Source organism: Talpa occidentalis, unplaced genomic scaffold (assembly GCF_014898055.3).
Source record: "Talpa occidentalis isolate TD23 unplaced genomic scaffold, MPIMG_talOcc4v2.1 talOcc4.4, whole genome shotgun sequence".
Lineage (NCBI taxonomy): Eukaryota > Metazoa > Chordata > Mammalia > Eulipotyphla > Talpidae > Talpa > Talpa occidentalis.
Genome location: NW_023604295.1, coordinates 32,300,070 through 32,322,312, shown reverse-complemented (window position 1 = coordinate 32,322,312; position 22,243 = coordinate 32,300,070). Strand labels below are relative to the sequence as shown.

Sequence of the window (22,243 nt, the reverse complement as noted above, 5' to 3'; positions counted from 1 at the left end):
GGCCGCGCTCCCACATCCGGTCCACCTTGCGCACACCCTCTCCGCGCCCCGCCGCCCGCCGCCCCGCGGCCCCGGCGCGCTCCCACCCGCGCTCCGGGCGCGCCTTCCTCCGCGCGCCGCTGCCCCGGCCTCCGCGCCGCGCCCGCCGCGGCTCGGGGCGCCCGGGAGCCCCAGCCCGCGACCGCGATCGCTACCCGTTTCCGCCCGCCCGGCGCGGGGCAGAAGCCGGGGGAGCCGCGCCGCGCGCTCGGGGGCGCGGGGGGGCGCGAGGCGAGGGGCGCAGCGGCGCGGGGAGGGGGCGCTCGCTCGCTCACTCTCGGCTGCGCACACGCCGGCACAAACTCTCACACAGACACACGCGGGGTGCGCGGCCGCCGCCCGCCGCTGCTCCTCCTCCCGCCGCCGCCTCGAGAGGGAGAGAGGGAGGCAGAGAGAGCGCTTTGTCCGCGCGCCGCCGCCCGGCCCGGGACTCTGCCCCGAGGAGGCAGCCGCGCCGAGTCCCCGCCTCCGCCTCTGCCCCCGGGCGGGCCGGGCCGGCCGCGGTGGGGGGAGCCAGGCCGAGGGTGAGGGTGGGGGTGGGTGGCGGGCGGGCGGAGGGCGGGGAGGGGGGGCGGCGGCGGAGGAGGAGAGACGAGGGCAGCGCGGAGGCGAGGAGCGCTGGGTACCGGGCCGGGGGAGCCGCGGGCTCTCGGGAAGGGACGGATGATGAACAAGCTCTACATCGGGAACCTGAGCCCCGCCGTCACCGCCGACGACCTCCGGCAGCTCTTCGGGGACAGGAAGCTGCCCCTGGCGGGACAGGTCCTGCTCAAGTCCGGCTACGCTTTCGTGGACTACCCCGACCAGAACTGGGCCATCCGCGCCATCGAGACCCTCTCCGGTGAGCTCTCGGCGCGGCGCCTCCCCCCGCCTCGCCCGGCTCGGGCCGGGACGGCGCCCGGAGGGAGGCCGAGCCCCGGCGGCGCCGGGTTGGGGCTCCCGCGCCCGCACGCTCACTTCCACGCACCAGCCCCTCAACTCCCCGCGCCGGCCCGCGCGGGGGACCGCCCGCTCCCCTCCCCCCGCGGCTGCGGTCACCCCCTGCCCTCGGAGCCGCAACCCTGACGCGACCCGGTGTCGCTCCGAGGGACCCCGAGGCTCCCTCTCTGGGGGCACCCCACGCTCCCCTGGCGCCCCGAACTGCCCTCCAGAGTTCCCCCACCCCCATACTTAGAGAACCCTTGTCCTCCGCCTTCCCTGACCTTCCCGTCACCCCCTGGGTCAGGGACCCCCCCCCAAATCCTGCATCTCCTGCACTGGTCGGACCTTACCCCTTTCCGTGCCTCGTGCCCAGGATCGCTCGCCCGCCGGCGTCCCCTGCGCTGGACTCTCCCTTCGAGCCCCCTCCCCATCGCGCCCCTGTGTCCCCCACTTTCGGCACCCCTCGGCGCCACCTTGATGAGCCCTCCTAGCTTTCGGAGCTCCCCCAGCCCCAGCCCCGGCACGACGGCACATCTTTCTCGGTCCCCTCCGAACCCCTGTCCCCTCTCGCTCGTCTCTCAAGCGCTCCTATTTTTCTCTGAATTTTTTGTCCGATTTTATTGAGAAGAACTCGGGGCTGGGGGCTTTCCGCCGCCTGTCCCCCTGCCTCCCGCTCGGCCAGAAGCACCTTTTTACGAGGTGCCCTGTCTCAACTCGGTGGGGGCCCGGGCTGGGAACCGGGAAAGAGGCGACCGGGGGGCCCGCGAGCGCGCCGGAGCCCAGACGGGAGGCGGAGAGCGACACACACACACTCGCGCGCGCGCGCCCCAACTCGCCCTCCCGCACCCGCTCGGCTCGGAGCCGCGCGCCCCAGGCCCGAGCCTGAGCCCCCCAACCCCGCGGGGTGGGAGCCCCGTCCCCACGGGCGCGCGAGGTGGGGGCGGGGCGGCGCCGAGGCCAAGGTGACACCCCGAAGCCGGCGGACACCCCGCTCTCGCAGCCACCGGCCCCGGGGGCTTCGGCGCGTCTTCTGGGAGCCCAAGCGGGGCGAGGGCTGGGAGGGGGCCTCGGCGGAGTCTTCGGGTCCGGGGTTAGCGGAACGGAGAGGTGGGGGTCGGGGGAGGAGTGGGGCCCCGCCGGCCTGCAGCTTGAGTTTCAAGTGAGCTCATCCTTTCAAATTGGCGCCGCTCTTTATTAAATTTGTTTTTCCGGCATCGCCACCCACAGCTACACCTGGGGTCGGCGGATCGCGCGCCCACCCTTCCCACCTCCTCCGGAGAAACGGGCGCCCCACCTTGTCTCCCAAGCTAATAACCAAGTTTGCCCAGCTCGCGCGGCAGGGAGACCCCTTGAGGGCGCCCGCAGGCGCAGCCGGAGCGCGGAGTTCTGTGCGTGCCCGTCCTAGACCCCCGCGGGTGTGATCCAAGGAAGGTTCTGAGTGCTTTAATTTCTGTTTTAAAGGTAAAGTGGAATTGCATGGGAAAATCATGGAAGTTGATTACTCAGTCTCTAAAAAGCTCAGGTAAATATATTTTGCTCAGTTATTTTGCGATTGGGCTTATGTGTAAGTGAAAAAAATACACTAAGTTTTATAAAAATGTGATTTTATAATTTGCAAAAGACTTGTTTGTTTTGCTAGCGGAGATAAGATAGTTTAGAAGGGTCCATGTGTTACTTTCGTTATATAAGGTGTTGACTGTACTTGGAAAATATCTGGTGCCTTATTGGGAGTGGGGGGTGGCGAGCACTAAGTTAGATTCGCTGGGACCGTTGAACTTGTTTATCAAAACTGGCCTCCCACCCCCTATTCCTACCCCCATTCCCAGCACAATGGCAGCAAATGCTGTCAAGACTTCCTGTGAGATGTTGAGAGTAAATATTTACTGTGTCAGCTAAATTGCTTAACTAAACTTGGCGATTAATTAGTTTTCTTTTTTAGATAGCTTCATGTTGAATAATAAAATAATTCAATAAGGGGGTCGGTATTTTGCCTATCCCTCTAAAGAAGTAGGTTGTTTAGATTGGATGGCAGTTAAAAGGCAGACCTTCAGTCACTGAGACTGCTGAACATTACTTCTGAGCGTTTTGTTGCTGCTTTTAAGATGTGTTTGATGCTAAACAAATGCCACAGTGAAATCTATAGTTATATTTAAGTGCGCTGTTAATGAAGGAGTGAACAATTTTGTGGCGGTTGAATTTCTCGACAGTGATTTGCTTTCATGAGGCACTGTCTAGGAGGAAAAAATAAGGGACAACATCTTTGTTTGTAGTTTATTGTGGACTTTAAACTTGGGCCCTTTATTACTCATTCTAGACCCTCCCCCTGAACTTATTTTTTATCCCATTCACATACATTTCTTCACCATTAGTCATTAAGTAGCTGAATTGGAGACTAAGTGAAGTCTGATCCACCACTTTTATAATTTGTGATGGACAATAATCTAACCACTTACTTGATTTTTGTCAGGATGGAATAATTTTAAAACAAACTATCCTAATTTTATAAATACTCTGATGTTTTGTTGATGGGACTTTCAAAAACTACTTGTATGCACGTTTCCAGATATGTTTTAATTTAAGCAATAGAGTATCTTTTGTTTGCAAATGATTCTGCGGCATATCAGAAAATTACTTAATACCTATAAAAACAAGTCTGCCATTATAGTGGACAGACTGGATACTGTTATTTTCTCAGGGTCACTCTGAAGTAGAAAATGCTTTTCTTTTTGCCATGCATTTCATTCTCGTTAAATGCAAGATAAAAGTTAAATGCAAGATAAAAGTTAAAAAAAAAAAACCTAGGTAATATTAAGCTAGATAGAACCTCCAGGAAAAGGTTAGTGTGTAATTGATTGATTTTTCAATTAAGTATTCTAAATTTGTTACCTAAAAATTTTTTTTTGCTTGAGAAATCCAAGTGGAAGTTTTCTGATATATTAAGTATTTATTCTAAGTTTAGATTACTTGTCTCAGAACACCTGAAAATTTGATGAGTATCTTGAACAAGGTTTGAAAACTACCCAAAATATTTGATGGGTTATGTTTCTGTAAATGTCTAATTTTGTTGGCTATATAGCTGTTGCTTTTGCGGGGGTGGGGGGTGGGGGTTGGGGGTGGAGGGGGAGGGAGGATTTCAATTAGCATAAAACTTTAGAATTTTAACTTTCGTCAGGTATGTCTCATTTCATATTACAAAGAATGTCATTTAATGTTGCAATTTAAGTGAAATACTAGTTTATTTAAGGTTATTAATACCTTGTAAAACTTCTCACAAAATAGACTTCTTTTAAACTTTTTTTTTCCCCCAAAATGCAGAGGTTATTTGCTGTTAGCTGGATTTCTTTTTGGTGTGTGTATGAGTTCAGAGTTAAAAGCATGCCTCAAATTTTTGGTATTAATTAAATAAAGACCAATGTAGGATTTACACAGCACTATTAGTACATGATTTCTTTGAACATGTGGGCAGTATGAAATACCTAGGAAGTAGATTACAATGTGTTGTGTGATTCACTGCAGTGAGGACCTCTGACATACCAAGTGTATGCATAAGCTGCTGCTGTGGAGGGTTGCATCATTTCTGATTGAATGGTTTTAATCTTTTTTTCCTTTGCTTTATTAGTTTAAAATGCAGAAATGAGTTACTTGAACTGCAAGCTAAGGGAGAGATAGCTAATGACTGGTGTTGTATGCTGAGCTCAGACTTCTGGGATGAGCAGCTGTATGTTCTCAGGGCACTACTACCGAGGTGGCTTTCAGAAAGGAGGGTACTGTGACATTTGAAACCAAAGCTGTTATGTTATATGGTGACTGCTCTGGTGTTCTTTTGTTGCATTTCTATGAAAATTAACAAGTTAGAAGTAAATTTGTCACTGTTAAGTCAGTTCTATATGTGGTTTTTGTGTTAGTTCAAGTGAAAATGTGAAGAAAACAATTCATCCTCATGACTTCCTTAAAAAAATCATCCAAAAATTGAGTGCTCATTGTCTTTATAATGTTTTGATTTCTTTCTGTTCTCAAGAATCAGTTTTAGTGTCTGCATTCCAAATAGTTTGCTTAAACTAATGATGCTATAGGAGGAGATGTTTTTATCTTCAGTTATGAAATTATTGGCATGCCATTTGCTTACCAATTCGGTTTCTTGTTAAGTATTATTCTAGCATCATTTCTTATGTGCCATTGTAGTGGACAGACTGGATACTATTATTTTCTCAGGGTCACTCTGAAGTAGAAAATGCTTTTCTTTTTGCCATGCATTTCATTCTCGTTAAATGCAAATTATTGTAATGTAAACCATGTACTATTCATCTATTTTAAGTTGGTTGTAGACTCTGTTAAATAAAAAAAATCTTTGGATCTTTTTTCTGTCTTCATATTTCTTGCCTCGTATATATGAATCATAGGTTTCTTAAAGAGGAAAAACTGGTAAGTTTTCATATTCTCTTTAAAGTTGTGGAAATTTCCTTGATAGAAATTTCATTTTTCAATGTTGATGAGAGTTTAGTTTAAATAATGTGTATCTCTCCACACACACACATTGCATTAATTGGTTAGATCTGAGACAGACACAAACCTGAATGTGTTTCAAACTAAAGTTGAATGACTCTGTGAGAAACAAAACTTTGAAAAATGCAATTTCTGCCCACTTCTAGGAAGTAACTAAGTAGTGCTAGACTTGCTTTCACTGAGATGGTGTGAATACTATAAAATACTGTAGGAAAAAGCTATGAATTTGTCTTTCATGAGTTAAAAATCAGTAATTGTGTTCTCTCTAATGCAAATGAATTTGGTCTCCTATAGGAATGTTAAAGAAAACAGTATCTCAATTGTATTTTGCTTGTATGTACCACATTGTGTATAGTTGAACTAAATACCAAAAAGAAAAAAAAAAAAACAAAACCCACCCAACCTCAAGCCTTCCCGGCAACAAAGCCTTGCTGCATCAATTTTTAGTTTTGTAGAAACAGAAAAGACTTTATTAGGTTAAAACCATATAGCAACCTCTTATTTCAAGAATTTGTTCAATTAAAAATTAATGCCTGGATTTAATAAGATTTCATGTGTGGATATAACATATGCTAATAGAAGATATGATATCAGACTCTAAGGTTACTTTTGATATGACTTTGATTTAGATGTTTAGTTTCTCATGTAAAGGCTAGTAATTTTTTCATGATTCTAGATAATGCTATAGAGAATTATATATTTTGTGATCTTTAAGAGAGATGTGACAGAATTAAAATAGAAACTAGAGAAAAACAGTTACTTGGTAACTTGTAATTCAGATATTAATATAAATTTAAGACTAGTTTGCATTTTTAAAAGTCTGATCATTTGATTTTTTTTCATTATTTAGTTAAATATTAAAAACCAAGAAGGTCTGCAAATTAAAAGATTTTTAATATTGCTTGATTTTCTAGTTCACCAAATGCATATCAGTTTTAAATTGTAATAGTTTATGGAAATATTAAAGGACTAAACACCTGAACATTAATACTAAAAGGTGATTTGGCGATGTAATACATTGGTCAAATTATGTTTTTTTCAATAATAATGTTTCCTGACTGGATATAAGATGACCAGTAAAAAATGGCCTAAGAGTTTTGTTTTTAACAATGCTAACCTCAGACTGTCACTTATATAAAGAAGATGAGAGAAATTAACAGTATTTGTACAACATCTTGCATACATCATGCTCTAAAACATTTTCTTTAAGAAAAAATGCTTTAAAAGGACTTTGAAGTTCTAGAGCTAATAGCTTATCACAATTATAATACTGTGTAATTTTACTATACAATTATACTTTTACTATAATTTTGAATAAATGTTTTTATTTTGTGGAGGTTGCTTTAGATTTTCAAGTGGGGGAATGTAAATGTTAAAATGTGCAACTGGGGCACATTTATTAAAAGTAAAAAAAACTATAAAAATCCATTTTCTACAGGAACTATTTATACATATTTGATACTTTCCAGCTTTCTAAATATTTGCTCTCTACTGCTGAATCACTCTTCCAAGTCAGCTAATGAAATCCTCAAAAGTAGATGAGCAATTGGTCACAGTTGTTAGAGGATATTATTTGAGCTATGTGTGTCATCTCTGATTCAGTGGGGTGTGTGCACATGGGTGTGTGAGAGTGTGTGTGTGCTTTGTGGGGGACAGTAGTTTCAGACAGATGATATCAAGAGGAAAGAGGAGGAAACCTTTAATTTAGCAACTGTTGCTCTCTCTAAGTGTTTGACCTTGTAGCAAAGGGAACCAAGTGCAGTATTTGCCTGGGTACTGCATCTTCTTAAAGAAGCGAAAAACAAGCATGTGTAGTGGTTTTTTCAGTGTACATGAAGCTGGAAGAACTATCCAAAGCAAAACCTACACTCCTTCCTTTCTGTTTGGATGCCCCCTCTCTCAAAGAGGGTTAGCCAAGGATTCTGTGAAGGCATTAATGATCTATAAGCTATTTTTAAGGTTTTTAAGTTAAGATTTCAATATATTTTCATTTAGAAATTCTATATTATGGAAAGTAATATATTATTTTGCCTAACAAAAACACTTGATTTTATTAGAAGCATAGTGTCTTTACTGTTTTAAAGTGAATTATAAATTTCAAAAATATATTCTTAAGAATTAATTCAACACTACAAAAGTATCTCTGATGTTCTTTTTGTTATTCAAGAAGAGAATGGTGGGATTTGGCTAAAGCAATTTTCTAAAACTTTTAGTCAGAAGCACAGTTTCAAGTTATGATTAATAATTTCTCAATTTGGAGGATGAAAAGGTTTATTTAGCAAAATATTCTCTAATAACTTATTAAAGTTCAGTCTTTTTATGCTCAAATTCCAGTTCAGATTAGTTTGAGTGGTCATTCAAAATACTTATTGAAGAAAAGCTAATAACATAAACAAACAGCAGTAACAATAACAATCTTTCCTCCCATTTATTACCATTAAAATGTTTTTAAAAATCTTTTACTTTATAATTTTACTTCATGCTTACAAACTTGTAATTTTCATTCAGTGGCATGGACTATATGGGTTCTATTTTGGGCAGCAAAATTGCAGAGTGCTCAGAGCATTATTTTTAAGGTTTTACTTTTCATGTTTTGATCATAGAGTTTAGACTGATCCTTCCAAAAAATGGTAAAGAAAAATTATTTTCTTTCACAGAAAAATTCAAATTCTGCTGCTTTGGCTTTATAGAGGGATGAATTAAATAACTTACTCCAATTTGGTTTGATGATATCAAGGTGTAGAATTGGTTTGATAATAGCAAGGTGTAGAATAAGACTAGTGGAAATGGATGCTTTTGCATTAATAGTAAGCAATCAAATTCAAAAACTAACCCAGTGTTCACATTTAATAGATGACTGTCTTCTCCTTAAGCCTTTGATTTTTAACAATTAATAAGTTTGTATTTTTGAGATGTATTCTGTTTGTTTCTTCCTAGGTTTCATGGTTATTGATCTGCTGTTCTACACATTCTTAAAGTGTAAACATTTAGTTAGAATTTTCCCATACTGTTGACCCTCAAGAACATTTCATAAATAAAACAGATATGTCAATAAATAGAACAAATGAAAGTTAAGAGTTCTGATGCTTTTTTTTTTTTTTTAACCAATACTTACCTATATCATAAGAGATACTGTACCTACTGACCAGGAAGGTTTGCATGGCACTATTGCATTGAAAGGATATTTTCCGTTTTTCTTATTGTCATATAATTAATGAGTTCGACCATGTAAGAATTTGCCTTAGAGGGAAATGTGGATTTTTATTTTTGTTTTAAATGTGATCAAAAAGGTTGTTTCATTATTTTATGTATTGCTGTATAAGAAATACTAGTAGCATTATCAGAGAGGTTTTTAACTTCTTACACTGAATATTCATATTAGGCTGGGGCTTAGGTCTTCTAATTTTCATTCCAGCATGCTTCACCCGCATGAAGTTCTCTTTTTAGTTAAAGAAGTTAACTGAAGGTGTTACAAGATTTAAAGGATGCATTCAACAGTAATGGAAATATATGAAAATAGATCTGTTTGTGAATGACTCTATGCAGCCATCTTATTTTTTATATCCATCTGCATTATCTGTATCAGAGTTTTTAAGAAAAAAAAAATAGAAACATTGGCAATTAAAAAATTACCTCTTATCATCACCAGGCTTGTCCATGGTGGGGGGGGGTGGGAGGGGAGTATGTCTAGCTAAGCAGTTTGGATGTTGTTGTTACTTTGTTGGGTTTTTTTTTCCATTGTTCCTAGTCCTTGTGTTACAATGTAGGGCATGTCAAGAAAGATATTCCTCTCAACACAGACAGGCAGAGAACTGTAGTCCTGGTCCAGACTGTATCATGTAGTAAATGAAAGTCAAGCTTAAGGAATCACTTGTGTGAGCTCTTCACAGATTTCAGCTAATTCATTGCCAGAGATCAGAACTATGTTTTGGTTTAAATGTTTTCCTGGTAGTTGTCAGGCCTTTTCCAACTCTGCCACCAAGGTGGTATGTCTCTCTGCTTTATTTTCTGTACAGGATGTGGCCTTTAACCTTTACTATGGAGAAGGAATGAGTATTAATAGGATAACTTCCATAAGGTTCTCAGAATTCTTCATTAATGATATAATCACTCAAAAACATATACTGAAAGACTAAGCATGTGATTATGGTCCATTTCCCCTTAAAATTTTCCATGCATTTATCTCCTTGTTTGCTTTTAACTTTTGTGTATTCTCATTTTTGATGGTGGTGATGGGAGGGAGGAAGGGATTACAAAGAAAAAAATAGGTGAAAGAAGATTATTTCCAACCCCCCGCACATTTCATTTCTTAAATTAATATATAGTTACTCAGTAGATGGGGAAAGGAAGAAAGGCAAGGAAGGCTTGCTGGTAGCTGACATGTGAAGGACTGGACAAGGCCTTCTGCTTGCCTTATTGTCACCTCACAGCAGCCAAGGGAGATCTGTATTTCATCCCTTTTACAGATAGGGTTGTAAAGCTTCAGAATCAAAGCAACGCCTCCTTGCACCTGACCAAACCGGCTTCAAAGAGGCAGTGCCCGGATTGCCCTTGCTGTCCTTCTCATTTGAACACAGAAACAAGGCTCCAGCAAGAAAGGAGGAAGTGTTGGTAATGTGTACATAGCTATAGAGTAGCTTTGCCTATTTTTCGCAACTCAGAATAGAGACAAAATTTTATATATACAACAGATATGCTAAGGAAGATAAGGGGCTGAAGCTTAGTATATTATAAATTTAGTGCAATTGAAAGACAACTAAATGGTGTTCTTTCACAATTTGAAGAAACTTTCTTGAAGCAGTCTTATAGGCATCTGTAAATATATAAAGATGAAAACATGTTTTTAAAAATTACCGTGGTCGAAAGTGTAGAAAACATACACATGCACTGTGGGGCAAGATCTGTATTATTGCATTAAATCCAGGTGTTTTGTTTTTCTAGTCCTGAAAAAGAAACTCAGGATCTTTTGTTTAGGATGTAGATGTTGCCCAAGGTTTGTCATGCTTTCATTTTTATCTGTATGTAAAAACAAAATAAAACAAAAAAAAGGTCTGGTTTGGAGAAGGAAAATGTGGGATTCTTGTGAATTGCTTTTTATAAAATGATTCATGTCATTTAATATTAGAAAATTTTAAACTTTTGACACATGAACATGTCAGTGAAAACACAGGAAGTTGAAAGATTTCTGTTCTTTTTGACACAATACTTAAATGTATACCTTTTTAATATAGGAATTAAGATACAATTATACTACCAATGAAATGAGATATACAAACATTTGTTTTTAGATACAGAGGTGGTATTTTTTGATAAGATCATAATTTTATGAAATTTATTATGAGATAAAACATAATGACTTTTCTCAGTTAAGAACCTCCAGTGGAGCTTAAAATATTAACAGAAAAGACATTTTTATTGCCATGTTATATTTCCTCTTTGCTCTTTCTATTTAAAAAACAAAGCCAAAAATATGTAATTGAATGGTGATTCTACAGGCAGGTGAACCTCAAACTAATTCATGAAGTAGAGGATACTTTGAAAAAGCTCATGTGCGGACAGGCCATATAGGATTGGGTTTGTTTTGTTTTGTTTGTTTGTTTGGGGATTTTTTGGTCTTTTTTTTTTTTTATTACATGGAGCCCTTTTACTTTAATCCCTCCTGATCTTTGTTATTTTAATAATGCATATTTGAAAAATGGATTTTAAAAATCACTATATAGGTAATGCTTTAGAATAAAATACTTGTGCATCCTTGAGAGAATTGGAGTAAATGATTAAACATTTTAATACTTAAAAAATGTAGTTTATTGCCTCAATTATTAAGAAAGAAAAGAGGAAGGGAGGAAAGACAAGGAGGGAAGGAAAAAAAAAAAGGAGGAGAGAGTGAGGGAGACTTGGGGCCCGACAAGCTTATGTGACTGAACTATGTCAGTAGCTCCTACATTCTCTCTTAATAATTCTAGCGCACGAGTGGAAGAGTGTACTCGCAGACATTGTGGAAGACAGTGCTTCCACAGTGATTCCTTTGGTGACAGCAGGACTGGAAGTCTCACACAAGTTGTTCTTTTCTTGGATGTTTAAAAACTGATAGGAGTATCGTAACTGCGCTGCCCCTTAGAAGGTTTACCACTTCTTTCTATTATGCCCTGGTCTGGTTCATAGTCTCATTGTCATATTCTCTCTCTCTCTCTCTCTCTCTATTTTATTCTCTCATTCTCCTTCCCCATTGCATTTCCATTGAGATGGCTGGGCTGGCTTGGAAAGTGCCTGGTGTGCGGGCCTGCCTTCAACCCAGTGCCCCTTCTTTGGCGTTGGTGGTTTGGGGAAGCCAGGGAGGCGTGTGTGTGCTTGCTCAATGTGTTGGAATGTATGGGTTCCCTGGATTACACTTACTAAGAATGTGCAGCAGACAAGCTCCTCCATGGTTGTGGGGGTCAAACTACGTGGCCTCCTGTGAGTGATTAAAAGTTTAGGAAGGAATTTCCTTAGTGCTGAAAGTTTAGGTCACCCACCCCCACCCCCCTGCCCCCACAGTGCAATTGTGTTTATTATAAAGTCCAGTTGTAAAGGGTAAAAGTCTGAAAAAACACACCAACAATTGAAGATAGAATTTGTGGATATATTAGTAATCTGGGTCCAGCTGTATTCTTTTTCCCTTTTTCTTCAAAGTAACAGTGATGTTTTCAAATCATGGACACTATGATTTATAAACTAAATTTTAATAAACTAAACTTTTTTATTTGTTTTGCTAAGTATTAACTTTTTTTGTTTTTTTCCCCTCTCACAAAATATGCTTCTCCAAATGTATGTCACCACATCACACCCACCAATGATGTCCCAATACCCACCACCACAGTCCATAGGACCCCCTCCACCTTTGCCCCTATCTGTCTTCCTCCTGTGGTGACCTTCTAAGGGTTTGTTTTTGTCTACTTCATTTTGGTTCTCTGTCTCCCACATATAAGTGAAATCACCCAGTATTTGTTTATTTCCTTCAGACTTACTTTGCTTAGCAGAATCCCCTCTGGCTCCGTCCATATTATCCCACGTGGCAAGATATTATCTATTTTTTAATGTTTATATAGCAGAGTAATATTTCAGATTTTTATTTAACCATTCATTGTTGGGCACTTAGGTTGTTTCTATATCTTGGCTATTGTAAATAGCAGCGAACACAGGAGTGCAGGTAATTCATATTGTTACATTCTTTGGATCATACCTATGAGTGGAATCATATGTGGGTGATATGCAGATCTCTTTTAATATTTTGAGAAATTTCCATAGTGTTTTCCATAGGGGCTGGACAATTGTAAACTAAATTTTATAAAATTCTCTGAGTTGTGTAACCACTGAAAATGATGAAGTCAAGGGTCTTTAGAAACAAAGTTTCTGCGTACAAGGGCATCTTTTCCTCCACATCTTCACCAACTCTTGTTTCTGTTCTTGATATGGGCTGTTCTCACAGGCATGAGATGGAATCTTAATGCAGTTTTTATTTGCATTTCCCTGACACTAAGGGATGATGAACATTATATGCCTATTGGACATCTCTGTTTCTTTTTTGGAAAAATACCTCGTTAGGTCTTTCGCCCATTTTTTGATTAGGTTATTTGTTTCTTTTTGTTGAGTTTTATGAGTTTTTCATAGACCTTGGATATCAATCCTGCTCAGATATATACTGTGCAAATATTTTCTCCCATTCAGAAAGCTTAGTTATTGTAAGATGTATGATTTTTTCTCTCCCTTATAAATAATAAGTATCAAAATACTAGTTGATTAATATTCCCAAAATTTGTAGTTGCTTAATATTTTTATAATTTACACTTTATTCATTTATTTTTTTTTCCTTCACGAAAGATTTGAGATGACAAATGGTTAAACAATTATTTGAAATAAAGAAGGTAGGGATTTAGGTTTATGAAGTAATATTAAAATGGTTGTTTTAAGGACTATAAAGGACTGAGAACAGGTGGTTGTTTCAATACAGTTCTTTGTATCTTAAGAGGTTTGCCAGGGGAGAGCTAGGTTTTTGGTTCACTGATTTTTGATAATGGTTTACTATGTGTATCTATTTCAGTAATGATTTCAAAACAGTAATTTTGATATTGCAATCATGGTCAAGGTGTTAATACCTGTCTTAAAACTTTCCAGGCCAAAGTCATATTTTTTATTCCCCATGGCAGTGCTTTTAACAGTGTGTACCACAGAACCTGTGGGTTCTGAGATGCCATATTTTTGGGAAAAAGGAATGGATGGATATATTTGGAGGATGCTGACTCTGACCCACCTGCAATCAGAAAACAATTACATTCTTTGCTATTTTATATATTAGTTTGGTCTAGAATTTGATTTAGAAAGGGGTGAACTGCTTCAAAAGATGGTTTGAAAGTGTGTTTCCTATAATAATTCTGGATCCTTAGTTAACCCTTTGATTAGGCATTCCAGCAGATTTAAAGTTCTTTCTGGAGGACACTTTAGAGCCTGTGTTTGTTACTTCTGAATCTCCTTCCTGTCATTTTCCATCTCCTGTCATTTTCACTCTAGTAACAAATGTTTGCTTTGCCAACTGCAAGCCAAACAAATTTATGGATTTTTCTACAATCAGTAGTGCAGAATTTTTGTCCTTCAGGAACTTTCCAGGAAACTGGCCAGTGACTAAACCCCAACCCTTAGTAAAGTCATTATAATCAACGGATACTCAAGAGTGATGGGTCTAGTGACACGTACCCAGTAATTCATGGAGAAAAAACATTTACTTCACTAGTTCCAAGCTTCTTGGCCTCCCTAACCTTTCTTCAGAGTATTCCCTACTTTTATTTGTTGTATATGTTAAGGTTCCATAAGCACAGCTAGTTAAAAAGGGATGCCTGAGCTATTGTATGCCAAAAGGTACTTCTTTTGTGTCTGTCCTGCAAGCTTTACTCTTATTAAAAACCAGGGCATTACTTTTTTTTTTTAAAGATTTATTTATTTATTTATGCAAGCACTGGGTACAGTCAGAAGCGCGGGAGGGTGAGAGAATTCACCAGAGCCAGAGTGGGGAGCAGAGCAGGCAGAAGGACCGAAGCACACTGCTGAGGGGAGCAGCGGGCGGCAGGAGAGGTCTGCACACCATGTGGGACCCTCCTCTGGTGGCCGGGGAGCAGCGGGGGATCGAACTGGCGCTGCAGAGGCTGCGGGCAGCTTCGCTACCCAGCGCTCAACCACTGCGCTCCCAGGGGAGGCCCACGGCATTACTTTAAAAAAAAAAAACAAAAACAAACACTTTGTCCCCTCAGTGATTCCCCTGAAGGCAAGTCTTAAAGTCCTTGGCTTTTGGTTTTGTGTTGGGACACAACCTATGGGGCTGTCAGCAGCCTCTGCAGCACGAGTCAAATCCCTGGCCAGGGAGCTACCCACATGGCGCAGCAGACCTCTCCTGTCTCGCCCACTGCTCCCCTCAGCAGTGTATTTCAGTCAATCTGCCTGTTCTGTTCCCTACTCTGTCTCTGGTGAATCCTCTCACCCTACCGCACATCTGGCCTGTACCCCAGTTCTTGTATAAATAAATAAAATCTTTAAAAAAATGAATTTTTTTATTCTGTAACTTACATGCTTGTTGAAATAGCTCTTAGTGACCACTGTAATGGTGAGGTATAGTACTTGTTTGGAAGAACACAAGTTACTAAGTCTTCTGTGGTAAGCATTATGGAGTGGCCAGCAGGAGCTTGGGAATCAAGATTTCTTTTGTTTCCTTCCCTTCTTTGAGGTGGGTTGATGATCATCTGTTCTACAAAAATAGCCAGTTAGACTTTAAAAATTTGAAGTTAGATCTGGGTCTTGTCTGATTTTTTTTTTTTAAGATTTATTTCTTTATGCATACAAGAACTGGGGTATAGCAAGAGGTGTGGGAGTTGAGAAGGTTCACCAGAGACAGAGTGGGGAACAGAACAAGCAGATGGACTGAAGACACTGCTGAGGGGAGCAGCGGGCGAGTCAGGAGAGGCCTGCTGCGCCATGTGGGTAGCTCCCTGGCCGGGGATTGAACTCTTTCTTCAGAGGCTGCGGACAGCTTCACAGCGCTGTGCTCATCCCCTTGCGCCACCAGGGAGGCCCTTGTCCGATTTTCTATTTCCACCACTGCATCTTAAATGCTTTCAGTTGGAAACAGCTGCTCAATAAATATTTTGGAATAATGAATTAAAATTAAAACCATAATAAGATACCCTTAATCATTTACTTTTTCTTTTGTTTCCTCTTTTTCTCCCTTCTTTTTGATGGAGATGGGGAATAGTAGTTCAAGGTTTTGCTCTTTTGTGTAGTGTATTTCAAACCTTTGATTTAACCTTTTGGCTTAAGTAGAATAAAACCTTTTCTTGTGCGTCTAGGTTTGAAGACTCTAAAACATAAGTGAACTGCAAGGAGCAATTGCATAGCATTGGAAAGCAGAGATTTAGATTTGTTGGAACCAGAATGGTATTTAAAAGAACAGGTTGATTTAGTAGTATTAGAATCTGTATGATTATGATTACATGAAAATACAGTTTCCTAAAAAGATAGCTCTCTCTGTAACCTAAATTGCATTGAAAATCTGCTGGGAATCACGTTTTTAAAAAAAAAAACCTATTTGGGAAAAAAAATTGCCATACTTTTATCAAAGACTGAATCTGTGTGAGGTAGTTCATGACCAAGGCGATGAGTGGTCTTTAATGCTAATTGCAAAGCAAGATCTGCTGTCAATACTCTATATTAGTAATCTACTTCTGCATACAGGTTACTCCCAAACTTATCAACTTAAAAGCAACAAATATTTATTACCTTACACATTTTCTGAGGTTCAGAAATGTGGCACCAGGTTAGCCAGGTTGTTCTGGCACTGTGTCTTTCATGAGATCACAGTCAAAATGCCAGCTGGGGCTACAGTCATCTGAAGGCTCAACTGGGGCTAGATCTGCTACCAGGCTTACTCATGCGGTTCTTGGCAGGCCTCACTTGCCCTCTCCCTGTTGGCTGGAGGTCTTAGCTCCTTACAGCAGGAGCTTCTGGTTTGCTCATAACATGACTTCAGCTTCCTGAGTGAGTAATCCAATCAAAAGAGCCATATTACACTGCCTTTTATGACCTAGTCACTGAGTGCACATCATCACTTCCGCCTTATTTTGTTCCTTAGACATGAGCTGCTAGTCCAACTCATGCCCTATGGGAAGGAATTATTCAAAAGATGAATATCAGGAGGGTGGGGATCATTGGGAGCCTTCTAGGATTTAATTAAGTCAATTCAGGAAAAGCTAGCAAATCAAAGAGAGACTTAGCTGATTTGGGGCTTATACTGAAAAGAATAATCCCCTTAAATTAATATTTATATCAGCCTCTTTTGGAATAAACTAGAATTCCCCATGAAACAAAGTAATAACAATTACTAACTACTAAAGCCTTTCATAATTCTTATTCAGTTTTCATAATACCCTGTTAGGATAGTAGTATCCTTATTTCAGAGAGGAAGGGACTGAGGCCCAGACTGCTCAAAGACTTAGACAGGGTCACATACTTAACATTCAACCTGAATTTTTTTCTTTCTTTTTGCCTCTTTTTCTTCTTTCCCCTGAAAAATGATTTTCATTAGACTTTTAATGCCTTTTGAAAAGTTTAGAACTTCTTTCTTCCAGTATCAGTAAAGAGGCTTGTCACTTTTGTTTTTTTGCCAGAAGCAAGAGTCTTCTTTGCTATTTTTATAACTGGGTGAGGTCTGCTTTCTCCAGAATTGTGCCATACTGTGGTTAGCCATGGTCTACAAGAGAAAAATATATTTACTCTTCTTTAAAATCATTGGTTTTCTAAGAAATATACTCTTTACTATACCAAATCTGAGTAAATCTTTCTCAGCAAAATTCAGTGGTTACTTTGATGTCAGATAAAACCATTTATCTCCCCCACGAAAACTTAGGGCACTTAGGTCTTTGGTACCTATCTTTATTATACATTTATTTCTTAAAAAATTGGATAGTGGCTTTGTGTTGTTTTTAATGTCAGAAATACCCATGTTAATGCTGAAAGACTGAACTCTGTGAGCATTTTGCCACACTCATACAAACCTATCAACTTTGCCCACAGAATGTCCTAAATTACTTTGCCTTCAGTCAAATATAGCATTTTAACAGGCACATCTTTAAACTTTCACTGAATCTCAGTGCTTACTTGACCTGCATTACATATTGCTATAACCCATTTAACCTTTTCTCTTAAAGGTCCTAGTAACATGATAGTTAATGGGAAGTGAAACATTATTTTAGTAGCTGCTTTTTGGGAGGCTTATAGAATGTGAGTCTGTTAGGAGTGCCTCCTTTTTAGGAATGATAGATGCTTTTTATATTGCTTAAAAAAAAAAACAAGTGGTCATTTAAAATTTTCTGCACAATTCATGTATTCTAGTCAACCAACGTATGTCCTGAGTTATCATTTACCTACCTCTCCTTTTCTATATGCTCTGGGTAGATTGTTGAAATCTGTTTAAAATTTTGATGCATTTTTCCACAAAACAGTCAAATTGATTATATATATATATTTTTTTTTTCAGCATTTAGAGACCTTCCCCAGTGGGTCCTCAGTGGAGAGACTGGTTTAAGATTTATTTCAGGTTTTTGTCATCTTTAAGAGTCAGAAACTTTAAGGTCAACATGAATAAGGAATTCTGTGATTCGTAGCTCTCCACTCTTTTTTTTTTTTTAAATAATAAATTTTATTTTTATATTCCCCATACAATTGCAGCCCCCCCATTCTGACCCCAATCTCTCCCCTCCCACCCCCGCCCCCTTAAAAGTGTCTCTGGTTCGTAGTTTTTTGTTGATTTTGATTTTCACTTTCTTATAGTTATTTGTTTTCCTGGTCCCTTATTTAAGTTTTCTAGATTCCTGCTATGAGTGAGACCATCTGGTATTTTTCTTTTTCTTTTTGGCTTATTTCGCTGAGCATGATCCCTTCCAGCGCCATCCATGTTGCTGCAAATTGCATGTGTTTATCTTTTTTGAATGCTGAGTAATATTCCATGGTATATATGTACCACATCTTCTTGATCCAGTCATCTATTTTTGGGCATTTGGGTTGTTTCCAAAGCTTAGCTATTGTAAACAGTGCTGCTATAAACATAGGGGTGCAGGTGTTCTTTGGAATTGATGTTTCTGTGTCCTTTGGGTAAATACCTAGGAGTGGAATTGCTGGATCATATGGAAGCTCTATGTTTAGTAGGTCCAGAAATCTCCACACAGCTCTCCACAGTGGTTGGACCAGTTTGCACTCCCACCAACAGTGCAGAAGAGTTCCTTTTTCTCCACACCCTCGCCAACATTTGTTGTTGCTAGTTTTTTTAATATGTGCCATTCTCACTGGTGTAAGATGGTATCTCATGGTAGTTTTGATTTGCATTTCCCTGATGACAAGTGATGCTGAACATTTTTTCATATGCCTGTTGGCCATTTGCATTTCCTCTTCAGAGAAGTTTCTTTTTAGCTCTTCTGCCCATTTTTTGACTGGATTATTTTCTTTGTTGTTGTTGAGTCTCATCAGCTCTTTGCAGATTTTTGTGATCAGTCCTTTATCATTAGTGTTGGGTGCAAAAATGTTCTCCCAGTTGGTGGGGTTTCTCTTTGTTTTTGTTATTGTCTCTTTTGCTGTGCAGAAGCTCTTTAATTTGATGTAGTCCCAGCTGTTTATCTTTGCCTTCACTATCACTGCTTTGGGTGATGTGTCTGTAAAGATGTCTTTGATGTGCAAATCACGTAGTGTTTCGCCTATATTTCCTTCTATATATTTTATGGTTTCAGGTCTTATGTCTAGTTCTTTAATCCATTTTGAGTTGATTTTTGTGTATGGTCTCCACTCTTTTTTAATTGTTGTTGCTTTTTACTACTTTTGGCTACTTATAGATAGACACACAAATAAGTGTATTTTCCCCTTATTCTTCCTCAGTGACTTTCCTTCCTTGTGTAATACCAGCCTTTGGCAGAGGGAGCAGTGAAAATAGAAAGAGCAGGAGCTGGGGAAAGCAAAAGTTGTCTGGTGGGCAGAATAGCCTCAGGTGATCTACTCAGGCCTCAAAAAACCTCACTTCTTCCTTCTTAATTTGCCTTTCCAGTGGGTTTGATTTTTAAGTTAAAAAAGGGCAAGATTTGGCATACTTAGTGACTTGACATCACTCAGTTTCCCCTCCTCACAGAGCCATGTAGGTGTGTCTGCCTACAAAGCATCTCATCATGGGCGCTGTCTTCAGAGTTCCAGTTAGGACACTATCTTCGCAGCATCCCTCAGTGTGTGGAGTGGCTGTTGCCTTTGTATGGCCTTGGGAAACAAAGGTGTTTCTTGGGTTTTCAGAAATGCTTCTGGGCCAGTGTGGCTGAGGTTTGAACCTTAGATATTCACGGTTGTGTCTATGAGCCTAGCAGCCCCACTTATAGAGAGACTGCAGCCAGGCATTTTTCATCAACAGATGCATCAGGTTCTCCTCTCAGAAAACACAAGCAGCATCAATCTAATTTGGTTGCTGCTGTTCAATTTTTGACCCGACACTATGGTTAGAATGAAATACAGGCTTTATTGACGCAGACTAATTGATGGTAAGGGGAAGATAAATGATAATTCGTAGAATGTCTGGGGTAGATTTTTTAAAAATTGTATTACTTTCAATTAAGTATTGTAACCTTGGTAAACTGACAAAACAGTACTAAAGAGCGGATTCATCTTAGGTTTATGATGCCCTTTGCAAAAAGTTCATATCTGGGTACTGTTTTATTCTGGAAGAATTTAGGATGATGCTTTTGTAACTTTCTCATGGCAGAAAAGAGTTTAAAATCCATCCATTCAAAAGAGAGAATTCAATGTAAATCATGGCAATTGAGTATTACTTAATTGGCAGAAAACGAAGGCAATTTTGACCAGAATAATTATAGCTTAATAAAATGAAAATTTCTCCCTTTTTTTAGTCTTTTAATGTGTGACTACTTTAACATTGATCATTTGACAGTTGCTTCAGTACTACCCTTTAAAGGTAAAATTTAGATATTTTAGTTTTAGAAGAAGTACTGTGGGTAACTTCTAAGACAGAGCATAGCAAATTATATTAGTCAGAAATAGAATGCTGACCTCCAATATCCAGCTATTGAGTAGAAGAGGCACCTGGAAGCTGTATTTTTGTGGGTGGTACAGAGCCTGCAGCTAACCCCTACTACACTGGCAGTCCAAAGGATACATCAGCATTTAACTTCTGTATTTATTTCGGTTCTTCTATTAACAATAAAAAAGTGTTTGTGGGTATTCTCCTCTTGAGAAAAGCATTAACTTCTGCATATTTTCTCTATCATGGATCTTTAGAGACCCAAGTTTTGTTGCTAGTGGTTTGTCTGGTTGGTGGGTATATAAAAGGGATTCTATACTTAGTTGGTGATATTGCATTTGGGTTTTGAAATTAAGTGCCTGCCAGCTCTCAGTTACCTCACATAAATCAATTGCTGAGTGTCAAATAATGCCTAAGTAATTTTTAAGATGTTTTTGAGACTCAGGGATTTAACAAGTTGTTTCAACTTGGAACAGCATTGCTTAAACACCTACTGTGTGTTCAGCTAGAGTAGTGGGGTTAGAACACAGGGTACAAAAGAAGCCAGCCCTCAGTCACTCCATTAATGATCTCTAAGGGATCTTCTCTTGTTCTTTTCAAACCTTGGAGAGATTGTTGCTTGTCACCCTTTCTGTTCCAATACCAGCTTACTGTGTGACCATATTTTTGGTTAGTCAAGAATATGTCTTAAATGTCTATTGCATAAGGCTAGAATGGGAATGCTATTTAGAGAGTATAAGACTGGTGGTCTAAACCTGGCCGGTACTCTCTTTCTGTGTGCACCCACAGGGCACATTAGATTTACCCCCAGATTACATTTCTTTTCATCGCTTACTCATATACGTCTATGTGTAAGGTGTTGGGTTATTTGTAAAAAATGCAAAGGTAGATAAACCAAGAACTTACCTTCAGCCTGGAAGTAAAGTTAGCCTGTAGTTCTTGGTACTCCTCTAAACGGGGGGACAAGGTCCAGATGTACCCTGGTGGGGTAGGGAGTGTGCTGCGCTGCTGCTGTGAGCTTTGTTATAGACAGTGGAAAATTGGCAACTGGGAAGTCCCCTCCTGTGTAAAGCTCCCCTAAGTCCTGTCTGAAATGCATCATCTCAACTATAAAGGTCTGGCTCCTGAGTTACTATATATACCAGTCTTGGCTAATGATCTGTTCACTCTTCTAAGGAGGAAAGAATGACTTAGTCTGTGTGTGTGCCCAGATATCACTTGGGAAGTGCTCCTCCTAGTGAAGAGCTAATAATGGTTGAATGAATTGTGTCTGATTTCACCCTGGCTCAAATTTAGTAACTAAATTTCTCAGAGGATGGTATATTCTGATCAACTATCTGTTTTAACTGGTGATTAGGTAGAAAATCATTTTTTTTTTTTTTTGGCCCATACTGTTGAAAACTTTTCTAACAGCCTTGATAAAGAGTAGTCTGATATTTTTATGATCAAATTAGAATAGCTAATTTGGTTAGTTAGAACTAAGAATAACTATTAATATCTGACTAAATAGAGTATATGTTTCTCAAGTATAGCCCTTGGGCAATCAGCATCCCCCAGGGACTTGTTTGATTTTTATCCCCACCCCCGATCCACTGAAACAGAACTTCTCAGATGGGTCCAACAATCTGTGTGTTAACCAGGCCTTTTAGGTGACCTATGCACTCTCAAGTTTAAGAGCCACTAGCAGGGGGCACCTGT

At 40.2% G+C, this 22,243-nt stretch overlaps 1 protein-coding gene across 2 annotated transcripts in view; it reads left to right on the top strand.

The window, feature by feature from the left end:
* The first annotated feature begins 622 nt into the window (after positions 1–622).
* IGF2BP2 (insulin like growth factor 2 mRNA binding protein 2) overlaps positions 623–22,243 on the top strand; it is a 153,463-nt gene continuing 131,842 nt past the window's right edge. For both annotated transcript variants that reach the window (XM_054700421.1, XM_054700419.1), the window contains exons 1-2: positions 623–880; positions 2,422–2,482. In XM_054700421.1, the coding sequence (XP_054556396.1) occupies positions 703–880; positions 2,422–2,482 (239 nt within the window). In that variant the 5' untranslated portion in view covers positions 623–702. The remainder of the gene's footprint in view (positions 881–2,421; positions 2,483–22,243) is intronic.